Raw genomic sequence first — 13479 nt, forward strand, 5'->3', positions numbered from 1 at the left:
TTTGTATAGATCGGTGGAATCGATGGCGAATAGAAATCTGTCGGAGCACAAGTGAAGACGAAGAATCTCAAGTGCTTCTTTATTTTGGTGTGCGTCGTACACTTTAGCAAGTGATGTGATGATAATGTAAGAAATTTGCTGTCGTGCTAGTTCGAATATATGGGCATTACCGAAGTGATATTCAGCGGAAAAGAAGAGTTCTAATTCCTGCTAATAGTTCCAAATGAATTCAAGTCAATCGGTGGCCTCATAAGGCAATCGCTTTTGTTACACCTTTTTGGATTCGGAGAAGAAACGACGTCGTTGGAGGCATTGGTCCACGGCGCCATACAGGCGAACTTGCGTGTGGGTGTCAATCGGCTCGCGGTTGTTGTGGGAGGAAATCCCCAGTTCGCAGAATCACCAGAACAGAGAGAGAACCAGATCCATAAATTGTATATAGTTCCACAGTGCGTGAGTTGAGGGATCGAAGCTAAGCCGGATGCTGGTTGATAGCAGATGTAGAAGGACCCTGAACGGAAGAACACTGAGTACGTAGCGATTCTAGGAGGTTCTGGACCAATCGCTAGAAGGGTGCCCCCAATGGTGCTCTAATCAACAATTCAGAGTGCAACAATTAGCGTCGCACGTTTTCAAACCTGAGCGCAACAAATTGCACAAAACTGGCGGCCGAACCGGAAATAGCGACGGAATCGCCGGAGGAGGTGACCGTCGTCGAGAGCAGCGGGGTGTTTGTGGAGGTGTTGCAAACTAGCGCGTCCTCGGTCGCAGGGACAACGATGGAGGAAACAGGTAGGTTTCACTTCTCACTCGTAGGGCTCGGAATATACGATTTCCCATGAATAAGTGGTGATCGTAAGATTTTGCTTGTATTGCATCTTATCGTTGCGCTGCACAGTGGTTTCCCGTAGTTTAAAACCGTGGTCAAACATAGGGATATCATTGAAACCCTAGAAAACCATTTGTCCTATCGAAAGGATGTTCTTGACTGTTGCATATACAAAATACCCCCCAAAAATTTCGGCTCGCCGCTATTAAAACGCTCCTTGGGCTATTCAGTGAGAATCTTAACGGGTATGAATTTTAATCGACTTCCCAAGACATGCTTGAATTTTATAAATGATATTTGATCAGTAGAGGTTTTTTTTTGAATTTATTCGTTATTTTGACAAACAGGAAAACTGATTTTGGGAAAGTAATCTGGAATTCAAACAACTTTGAATTAAAAAAAGTCGAAGCAATCAATTTTGCAATTTTAGGTCTCGAAGCAGGTCTTTTTTAGAGGATAGGTCTCTATTCCAAGGCATATCTCTAAAAAGTCTATATTTTTTATGAAAGGTCTCTAAAGTCTTTATTTTTTTAATCGAATTGTCTCTAATGTATTTTTTCCATAGCTTGCTTGCAGTGAATTCTGATGCAAAATCATGAAGGCTCCAGAGAAACCTTCAGGGACTATAACGAGACTATTCCACTAATTCGTCAAAAATTTCTTCTCAGGTTTCCCGACGAAAAGCTTCCGGAATTACCCTAGTGGTTCCTCCAGAGATTTCATCTGGAATACTTTCAGGGACTCCTACAGGAATCTCTCCAGAAATTCTTCTAGAGATTCCGTTACCAATTCCCTCAGATATTCTTCCAGCGATTTTTCAAAGAATATCTTGAGAAATTTCTTCAGAATTTGCTTTAGGAAATTCTTGAGCAATCCAACGTTACTATCTCCAGTAATTCAATCAGGGATTACTATGATTTTTTTACAAACACTATCTTCGAACTGCCTCCAGATATTTTTCCACTAATCCTCCAACCGAATTTTCCAGTAGTCACTCTAGGACAGGCCTGCCCAACCTTTTTGTCTCATTTTTGACATAAATGGTTAGTGCACCCACATTGCCACATTAATAGTCCAGTATCAGACATTTGTACCTCAAATGGAAGCACTGTTGTATATTTATCTAATCCATGAGGTAAAGTTATAATTTATACCATATTTTAGGCTAGCGATGCAATTTGGTCAAAAAAAGCACGTGCGGCCCACGGGCTGGACCGATTCTTGCCATTGCTTGCCTTGCTAGCAAACAACTTGATATAAATTCAAATGTTTCGACATGAATCAGTTAGATATACCATTAAGCTTTAGTTTGAGATAAAATGTCTAATATCGGACTATTTTTGCAAACGAACAAACCATTTAATGTCAAAAAAGAATTAAAAAGGCTGGACAGGCCTGCTCTAGGAGATCCTCCGAAGATTTTTGACAAGAAAATCCACAAAGGTTAATTCCAGAGTTTTTGAAAAAAAAAATGTACAGGGATGTTTTTCCTCGAAAACCCGACAACAATTTCTACGTCATTTCATCCACGGTAACTCTAAAGAATTTAACGAAACAATTCTCGAGGAGTTATTCGAGATAATCTATTAGGAAGTTTTCAAAAAGTTCCTCAAAATCGACCCTGTGTTTCATTATTGAGTTCCTCAAGATTTTTTTCTACGAATTTCATCGAAGAATTACAACTGCAGTTCTTTCAAACATGTTTCAAAAAATCCCATTGAATGATTAAAAGTTTATTCAGGGTTTCACTAATTAGCATTGCTGCATTTTTTTTTTGTTTTCAATCATTCTAACAAATTACCTATAAACTCTTCTACACTTCTCTCAAGGATCATTGAGTTCTTCTACAGTCATCCCTCCATGAGTCGTTGTTCCATTACTCGATATCGACTCATGGAACCATACTAAAAACATAAAATCATGGTTACTATGATGATCCCTTCAAACAGCTTTCCAAAGAATAGCTGTTCCATGAGTCGATGGTCCCTTCAATATCGACTCATGGAGGTTTCACTGTACTAACCCTCATTTATCAAGAATGAATTTGTTTCAACCGTAGAAACAAAGACGAAAGACATAGTAGGTGGGCTCAGAATCGGTACCACTTCTAGTACTTTGGCAGTACAAGTTTGTGTCTACTGTACATTCAAAATATGTTACGTTATATCAGTTTATTCGTCTTTTGAAGCTATATCATAAACAGAATACCAAAATTCATTAACTTAGACGGAAAATAGGATTGATGAAAAACTAACGCTACGGTATATCATACTATATTTCTGACTGTTCGGACGATTCAGCCAGTAATCAACATAAAACGTTAGTTTTCGAATTTCTGAATATCAATGTGATTAAATTATGTTTGGTTGGTGCAGAAGAGCTAGATTCTGTGTAACATTATTTTAGAGAGTTGATTCATATTCCATTTTTTATGCGAGTACCGACATTTTTTCATTGAATCAAATGTTTTCAATCACCTTTGCATTCAAGGTTTATTCTCCAATGATATGTTAGCTAAATTGGTTGATTTTTTTTTTAAATCGTATATTTCATTCGTTAGTTATGTTTTCAGGCAAAACGCACATGTCTAAAACGTTTCTGTCGTATGATCAGTTAGTATTGCTCACGTTATGTCCATATCTTTGCAAATGATTGTACCTGCAAAATGAATTACAAGCCAGTGCTATTACGCGAAAGCATTTTTATGGTAAAAATATGATTCATGTGGTGTATATGAGCTTCGTACAAAAATTACTGTCGATAAGGGTGACAATAGATAATCAGACGGATGAGAATGATTCAAGACAGAATATTAAATATCCCAGCAAATATTTGAAAAATTGATGTACAATTTCAATGATGTATTCTTTCTAGATGTCAAAAGTTACTAAAAAAAAAGGTGTAATTTATTTCAAATAAATCATCGAAAAAAAACTTGAAAATAACGCTTTCTTAAATTGCTCCATTTAAAGTAAACTTTGAGTTTTTGGTAATTTTTAGTGGTAAATAGTAACTTGAACAGAGCACTTTGTTTGACTTTGCTCCTAATGTGTATCATTTCCAGTTTCTTTGACAAAGTTGTTTTGTAGAGGCAAATCTTTTGAAACTTGAAATAGTTTCAATGACATTTATTGAATAATTTTATCCGCATTAAACATTTTCCATGTCATTTTAAAACAGTTTGCCAGTATAACTGCAGTGCACTGCAAGGAGAGAAAGTGTAGCCTACAATAAATCTCGATTACTTTTTCAAATCGACGTAAGTCACTTTCATACGGTTTTGAGAGAATAATTAAGAAGAATCACAATCTATCTTCTAAAACTGATTTAAAATGAATCAACTTTGTAAACTTTTTTGCCGTGTACATCGCCTAAATTTTGAATTCAATCAGCTCTCATTCAAAAACTAGGTAGTTTCTATTATTTCCCGCAACAATTTTATTACAAAATGATAAGCCGTTCTATTCAGTTACTTGCGATGTTTTTGTTCCAGTGTAAAATCGACTCAAGTAAGGTTTTGTTTTGATTCGTCGGAGCGGCGAAAGTAGCGGTAAGGTTGCGAAAGTTGAAAATCTGACTTACGCCGTTTTATAAATCCGGAATTGAACGTTATAAAAGTGAGTTTAGAGCGGAACGCGTAGAATTTTATCTGCGAAACACGTAGGATCGATAAAGTAAGTTTGTTCACTTTTCTGAATTGAAACTGTTTGAATAAGTTTTCGAGAAATCATCGATAGTATTGTAATACATACAGTTTTTGGTAAAACACTCTTTTCTCAGTAGTGGTCTTATGCCACATAGGTTATGTGTTTGCGCATTTTTTTAAGAATTCTTTTTTTTCTGGTAGGGTGCCGTTGCTATTAGTGGACTACCTAAGCTATAAAAAATTATAACAAAATAACGAAAAGCCCTAACAGAGATCTTTTGACGTCAACAGAAAGATTTCATCCTTTACTATATGAGACAAATATAACAAGAGTGATAAAACATTTTTTTTAACATAGAATCAGTAGTAGACGTCGGGAATGATACAAGGAATTTTAAACAAAATAGTAATTTTTTGCATAGGGTTAACATTTTTTCCTCGGAACAGCAACTAATATCTTTCGAATGAAGCATAAAGATCATCTCTGAGACTTTTCTTCATTTTTATACATCCATTTTAAAAACTGCTTCCATCCGTTGATCCACTACTGGAACACGACGGCAACTATTGGTGGAAGGGAGCAATTTTTTTGCGTAAACTAAATTATTTATATGACTATTTGATAAAATAAAAAGCTGAAATTTGGCAAATCGTCGTAACTAGAGGCGATCTATCCACCAAAAATAGCACATGTCGTTTTTATCGAAAAATGTACGTTTTTCCCATAGTCCAATCTACTGGTACATTACAACCATTGGTACCGACACCCTAATGCATTTACCATTCCTTTGTTCTACATATACGTTGTTTGTGAAATTGATCAGTAACTTAAACATACTTCTAATAAAATCTAACAAAATCTAATGTAATCTAATGTAAATCTAACTGTAATATGTCAAATACAGTAAACTCTCCATAACTTGATGTTGAAGAGTAAGGGAGGTATCAAGTTACAGAACACAAAACCAGTGCAAATGCGAGCCAAGGGACCATTGTGGTAGCCATTAAAACCAACTTTAACTATGGTTCTCTAACTCGATGTCGAGATACGAAATATCGAATAAGGGAGAGTTGACTGTATAAAGCAATTTGGCGATGATAAAAAAATTAGTAAGGTGGTCTTAAGATTTTGTCCGCCATTGTAGCACTGTGCACACTGTCGTCAGTACTGGTAAATAGCGAAACGTGTACGCCATGCGTCGTTGTTGGTGTGCGGTACGGGGGCTTTCCACTGTCGCGCTTTGGGTTTGTTATTTATAGAATTGTTAAAGTTTTGTGTATTAAAATAAACTGCAGTTCGGTTCGGGTGGGTTCATATCGCGCACTTGACCGATCGGGAAAAAGAGAAAGCCAACGGAAAGGAAGCAAACGGCCATAAGGCACAATGTAAACACAATTCGACATCGGATTTGGGGTGGTTCTTGCGGGCAGAATAGGATACAATGGGTTGCTTGTTCTAATGTCTCTAGAGTATAATAAGCAATACTTGATTTGAATTATTTTCAATCACCCTAGGGACAGTGTGCTGGCGATCGTTGTCGCCAATCGGTCATTTTCTTCACTTAGAAGATATTGTCGTATTTGTATTTTATTTTGAATGCCAATCAACCTCAATCAGCTTGAGTTTACGCGACAATCAAACATGACCAATTGGCAACATTAGTTGTGATGAAATTTCGTTCAATTGTTGCTGAGGAGAGTTTCTTAACAAGTTGCACTGCCAAAATACATTTGAATGGGATTAATTTCAGGCGATTTAAAAATAAACGGCACGAGTCAAACGAATAACAGATTATTGCCAGTTCAGTCAAATTCGTGGCCGCTTGAAATGTCATACTGTTTGAATGCATACATTTATTTCCAATTCAATATGTTAAATTGTAATACAGAACTAGATCACAGATATTTATTGTATTTCTTGATGCTAATAACAATCGGTAATAATGTAGGGCTGGTAGCAGTTCTTCTTTTAGAGATTGGGTCTCTATTTTAATAAAAATTCTTTAATTGTTTTAGACCATACGTTTTTTTAATGAAAAAGAACTTAGAAGTCAGTTTTTCGTTTTATGCTTGCAGTGAATCCTGGTGCAATATTCTCTAGTATTGCCTAAATTCTTCAAATCCCACGATAAAAAGCTTCAGAAAATCAGTGATTTCTTATGCAATACTTTCAATGACTTCTCCAGGGTTTTCTATTTTTTAAATTCGTTCACCAACTTTTCTTGGAACATATCCAGCGATTTTTCGAGGATTTTTTGAAGGAACTCCTTCAAAAAATACTTGAGTGCTCAAAAACTACTACCTTTAGTAATTAATTAGAATTAATTGTAGTTTTTCCTGAGAATATTCCAGGTATTTCAAACTACTATTCCACCGATGTATCAACTTGCTACTTGAGAAGATCTTCCAACGAAAGCCACAAATGTTTATTCTATTTGAAGAAATTTGTTGAGGGATTTTCCCAGGAAATCTCACAAGAGATTTCCTCCAGGAGTTCTACGCAGATTTGTCCAGTTTTTCTTACTGATTTTTATGCGGATTCCTACGAGAACTCATTCACAGTTTCTTCGACTGTTTTTTTACCATGTGTAGCATAAGTACATTTGCCCTATTTAAAAATGTTTACACGCCAGTCCGTTCCGATAAAATTAGCTTGCACAACAGTTAACCATGGTTAACAGGTTGTGGATGATTAATTGTTTACACCGAGAAATTCCTCGCATTCTTTGACTAATACAGTGAACCCATTCGGATTCCTAGCTATCTGGCGAGACTTTCTGTATCCACTGAAATCGCATCGGCAAATATTGCACAATTTACGGCTTAGCGCTCGCGCACTGCTAACAGCTCTGCGCCAATTTATCTTCCGTCTAAGTTGGAAGATAACCCTGTTCGTATGTGCGATAAGGTTTGCGTGATCTATTCGCCGCTCTTCTCGAAAACATCTTGTTATGGTAACAGTAACAAGATTGGTACAATCAATTAGCACGGTTCCCCTTCCGCACATTATTGTCTTCAATCGCACATCAGGGCAAGTAATCAGTGCGAAAAACGTTTCACGCCTCGTATCTACAGTGAATCACTTTCATATTCGTACAAGGTTCTGTTTTCACATCAAGAAGGTCAAATCTATCAAATGATATGTCGAATGACAAACTTCTTCTCTTGGCTGTTATGGAAAAAGTTATTTGAAAAAATCTGGTTTTAGAAGTATTTTATACAAAATATTCTGTAACTCTTAAACAAACGTTTGTACAAAATTGCGTCTAAAAAGAAAAATTTTCAATTATCTACAACTTTGCTGAAGACTGCTACTCGATTTGATCAAATATAGAAAAAAATATTTTTACACTGCACTGCTAGGTGGATAGATCACAATTATTGTTATGTCAAAATAAAGTTTAAGCGATATCCTCTAAAATCAAGTTTAAGCAATATCCTCCAACTCTTTAGAACATACCACCGTTCTAAAATTAGGTTTAGACATGGAAACCTAAAAAACGCACGTTTTTCGGGAGCTGAACCAGTGTGCAACACTACTGCCAGGTAGAGAATGATCCTTTTTTCACTATAGCGTTGTTAAATAAAGTGTAAATCCATTCAAATGTTCATAAAAAATGGCTTTTAGGGCGAGATCATAAGTTATGCGACAATTATTGAGTTTTGAAAAAAAAAATGAGTGATATGGACCAAATGTACTAAATACTCCAAAATGATACGACGTGCAGTTTGTTTCAACCAAGGGTACAGAGCTACTTAGACACTTCCAAGATTCACTTTGGCATGGATGGTTTTTCTTGGCTAAATTGTCTAAAACTTTGCAAAAAGAAGCACTTCCATAGGACCCATATTGTGGCCAAATATGAGATTAGTAGCTTCCAAAAAACCGCACTGCCGAAGTGAATCAAAAGTGCCAAGAATAGGATCCGGCTCCCTATCTGTAATTTTTGAATCAATAGTTTTCATGCAGCTTTTTCAATAGTTATCAAAAATTAAGGTAAGGGGTAGCTCATCATATTAAAAATGAAAACAATCGGCTGAGAAACGGGTGAGCATGCAACTCAAGCTGTAATTTAGACAAATATACGGTGCATATAAAGCATTCATTTTATTACAATAATAATTATAGTTGATTTAATGTCATTGGCGTAGCTAGGATTTTGTTCTGGAGGGGGCCCAACAAATTCTTGGTTTACCGAAGTAATGTCGCTCGCAATAATCACAATTTTCACAAATTTCGTATTTGCATAAATGCAAACACTTGTATTGATTGAATTTGTTTGTGAGTTTGTCTCATATCGCTGCATATCAGTAATACTTGGAAATTTAAATTTTCACTTCGTAAAATATCCATTCTTTATCTAATGCAGTAAATAAATCCTTCTAGAACTCTTTCAATGAACTCACTAGGAGCATGTAATTCTTCCACAAACTTTTCAAGTATCGGGGATCTCTTCATGACTATTTCCATATTTTTCCAGTGCATTCACCATTGAAATTGGAAATCTCCAATTGAAAAATGTTTTCAATGCGTTCTACCTGGGAATCCCACAGAAAATCATTCCTGGAATTAGTACTTATTATTTAACAGATTATTTTTCCTGCTGTTTCTCTAAGCTCTCTGATCTTTCCATAAAATGTCTTGTATCTGTATCAAATTTCTTAATACAATTTTTTGAAGAATTCCGAATTTTAAACATTTATCCATTAAGGTAATCTACGTAATAACGACACTTAAATTTCAATTGCTAGTTTAAATTATTATCCATTTGTTCATTAATAATTTGTTGAGGATTTTCTGAAATTATTGAGGAATTCTTCAAGAAACACTACAAGAAGTTCTAGGAGTCTAACCGAAAGTGTCTTCAAGAGCACCAAGCAGGAATTCTTCAAAGAATGCACCAACAGTTTTTACAACTTCGCGTCTGAGATTCTTTCTAAGGTTTTTCTTCAGATTCCTTTGACAAATCTTTCAGAAATTCTTCAAGGATTGTTTGAAAAATTCACAGCAAAAATTATCCGGGACTTCCTGCAAAAAAATCTTCCATGATTCCTCCTAATATTCTAAAAGATTTTCATGAACAATCAAACAAGAATTAGGAAAATATGCTCAGTTGTTTCTCAGAGAAGCTCTCCACAGATCTATCTGCATTTTTCACAGGAAATCATCTAAATGTTTCTTCAGATTTATCTAAAAATCAACTTGATATTGCTCCTCACATTCATTCAAAATTCTCTCTCGAAAATAATAGTTTAAAATTTCTTTATTACGTTAAAAAACCAAACATTCCTATAAAGTTTCTAGTGAAATACGTTCAACTGTTTTTTTTTCATAATCTCTTCCACGAAAATATTAAAAAAACTCGAGCAATTTCTTTAGACATTTCTTCAAGAATTGAATTATTGTTTCCCTGGGGTGTCGTCCTTGGATTCTTTCGAAAAAATTGATCCACCTAAGCATTTTCCAGAGATTTTATACTTTGAACAGCATTAGCAATTCTTATGGGAATTTTTTTAAAGAAAAAAAAAGATTCAAAAGATTTACTAAAAGATTTTACAATTCATTCGTGAACTTCTCGAAAAATATATTGCAGAAAATCCATCAGGTATTCATTTAGGATCCTAAAATTACTACTTATTTTTTCCAATTGTAATTCAAGTATTCTTCTTTATACAGTGTTCTTTCCACAACTCGATATTCTGAAACTGGATATATACTACAACTTGGATTTTTCGGTCCCTTCAAATTTCCATACATCGCGCTCTCCATAAGTCGATGTTTCCATAACTCGATATCTCCACTAGCCAATGTCATGTGTGAGGTAAATTTCTCTTCATAACATAATATATCTATTTAAAAATCCCTTTTTTCTGCGAAACTTTGACTACTTCTTGTTTGGAATCGACTCAATACTTGCAAGTTGTAATGAAATCTGGGAAACATCAAAATGAAACATTGATTGTAAAAATAACATGAATTACACGAGCATTTCGATAACAAAACTTCAAATTTTATATTTGAAAATACTATCAACAAAATAATATTGCTTTCTTACAGAAGTGATCATAAAACTATTGGAAATGCAGAAATTTGTTCCTTCGTTTGAAGGTATATGTCTCCTTGAATATCGAGTTATGGAGAGTCGACTGCATTTTGCGCATAAACTACTCCTAGGATACCTCAATATTTGTTTTAGGGATTTCTTTACAAATTACTCTACGAATAGCTCCATGTCCATATCTGATTTTGGAAGAACTGTGTGCTTTGTGGCCGTGCAGTTAGTGTCGTATGAGCGCATCGTGTCATGGGATGTAAGTTCGATTCCCGCTGCAGCCATTGAAACTTTTCGTCGGGAATGTTTCTCGGCTGTACCATTGGAGCATGCTTGTCCGTTGTCTAGTGTTAATTACAGTCTGTGCAGCTAAATGGTTGAAGACGGTGTCCATGTGAAAAAATACTGAATTCTTGTCGGATAATTTAAGAAATTGCCTTAGAATTTCTAAAGCTATTTAACGAAATTCCTGACGATGAAGCGTAAAGAAAAAAAATGTTTAAAAATCATTAATATCGTTAGAACCGATGAAATTTTTACTGAAGGTATTTGTATCTAACATTTTAGAAAATGTATTGCATGAACTCCAAAGTTTCATGATACTATGGCGAACAGATCCCAAGTAACATTGGTAGCTGAATAACAGCTTATTCATCTAAAATGTTGATTATACAGCCTCTTTTCAGCTTAATAAACTGTTATTCAGCTACCAATGTTACCTGGGATTAATCTAAAAACCATTTTTCCCACTTGTAGAAATTCCAAACAAACTTGTTTGGACCGACTATTATTATCTATTGTAGTAGAACTGTAGAAGTTTAACGCGAAACTTTAGACGGTATTTTTAATTGTCAAAGATGTCTCATGGTGTCATGTCTCAATTAGTAATGTAAGATTTTGCCAAATTTAAATCTTGAAGGATGTTTGAGAAAAAAAAGAAGATAAGTGAAAATTTATAATCTTTTCCCTAGAGGCTAATGCCTACAGGATTAATGAAATCTCTCCAATAAAAAAAAATCTCAAGAAGCATTATCAGAAGCTTCTTTAGAAATTATTCTTGAACTCTAGAAGAATTCCTTCTTTGATTACTGGATTCCCCAGAATTCTGCCAGAAAGCCTGTAGAAATTTCGCCTTGGAATTGCACAAGAAATCAATTCCAGAATATGGATTATTGGCAGAATTGATAAAATAACATTTTAAGTAATGTTTTAAAGAAGATTCTTACAATTTGTTTTAGGATTTTTTTTTTTAAATCCCTTCCCAGGTATTTAATGTTTCTCCACAGATTCCTTTACCGGTATGCTAATTGTGGAAGCAAAAGTATTCCTGCGGCTTTTTAACAAATTTAATCTGAAGATTCTAAGGCAAGAGACATTCCGAAAACACTCTTTGTAGATAAGTAGAATCTACAGAAAAATTGGCTTTTTAGTCTTGACAAAATTAAAAACTGTTGGACAAAATAAAATAACAGTTTTTAATTTTGTCAAGACTTGGGGACGCAAATTGAGATGTATTTTGAAAATATTTCTGAATGACTTTTGAGACACTTCGCAAAAAAAATTTTGATGAGAAAAAGAAGAAATCTGACAGAAGCAATGAATTTTTGGGGGGCCCAGATAGCCGTAGCGGTAAACGCGTAGCTATTCAGCAAGACCAAGCTGAGGGTCGTGGGTTCGAATCCCACCGGTCGAGGATCTTTTCGGGTTGGAAATTTTCTCGACTTCCCAGGGCATAGAGTATCTTCGTACCTGCCACACGATATACACATGCAAAAATGGTCATTGGCATAGTAAGCTCTCAGTTAATAACTGTGGAAGTGCTCATAAGAACACTAAGCTGAGAAGCAGGCTTTGTCCCAGTGGGGACGTAACGCCAGAAAGAAGAAGAAGAATGCATTTTTGGAGAAAGTGCGAAGGAAAAGTTTGAAACTCTGAAAGTTAAAGGTACCCCTGCCTCCAATTCTTTCACCAATGTATGAAGTGTAAAGCGAATCAATAGTTTTCATGCAGCTTTTTCAATAGTTATCAAAAATTAAGGTAAGGGGTAGCTCATCATATTAAAAATGAAAACAATCGGCTGAGAAACGGGTGAGCATGCAACTCAAGCTGTAATTTAGACAAATATACGGTGCATATAAAGCATTCATTTTATTACAATAATAATTATAGTTGATTTAATGTCATTGGCGTAGCTAGGATTTTGTTCTGGAGGGGGCCCAACAAATTCTTGGTTTACCGAAGTAATGTCGCTCGCAATAATCACAATTTTCACAAATTTCGTATTTGCATAAATGCAAACACTTGTATTGATTGAATTTGTTTGTGAGTTTGTCTCATATCGCTGCATATCAGTAATACTTGGAAATTTAAATTTTCACTTCGTAAAATATCCATTCTTTATCTAATGCAGTAAATAAATCCTTCTAGAACTCTTTCAATGAACTCACTAGGAGCATGTAATTCTTCCACAAACTTTTCAAGTATCGGGGATCTCTTCATGACTATTTCCATATTTTTCCAGTGCATTCACCATTGAAATTGGAAATCTCCAATTGAAAAATGTTTTCAATGCGTTCTACCTGGGAATCCCACAGAAAATCATTCCTGGAATTAGTACTTATTATTTAACAGATTATTTTTCCTGCTGTTTCTCTAAGCTCTCTGATCTTTCCATAAAATGTCTTGTATCTGTATCAAATTTCTTAATACAATTTTTTGAAGAATTCCGAATTTTAAACATTTATCCATTAAGGTAATCTACGTAATAACGACACTTAAATTTCAATTGCTAGTTTAAATTATTATCCATTTGTTCATTAATAATTTGTTGAGGATTTTCTGAAATTATTGAGGAATTCTTCAAGAAACACTACAAGAAGTTCTAGGAGTCTAACCGAAAGTGTCTTCAAGAGCACCAAGCAGGAATTCTTCAAAGAATGCACCAACAGTTT

At 35.0% G+C, this 13479-nt stretch overlaps 1 protein-coding gene across 3 annotated transcripts in view; it reads left to right on the top strand.

The window, feature by feature from the left end:
* The window catches only part of LOC5570419 (mitogen-activated protein kinase kinase kinase 15), a 68854-nt gene that overhangs the window by 7036 nt on the left and 48339 nt on the right, over positions 1-13479 (top strand). For all 3 annotated transcript variants that reach the window (XM_021843023.1, XM_021843034.1, XM_021843028.1), the window contains exon 2: positions 10-792. In XM_021843023.1, the coding sequence (XP_021698715.1) occupies positions 780-792 (13 nt within the window). In that variant the 5' untranslated portion in view covers positions 10-779. The remainder of the gene's footprint in view (positions 1-9; positions 793-13479) is intronic.

Source organism: Aedes aegypti, chromosome 1, assembly GCF_002204515.2.
Source record: "Aedes aegypti strain LVP_AGWG chromosome 1, AaegL5.0 Primary Assembly, whole genome shotgun sequence".
Classification (NCBI taxonomy): domain Eukaryota; kingdom Metazoa; phylum Arthropoda; class Insecta; order Diptera; family Culicidae; genus Aedes; species Aedes aegypti.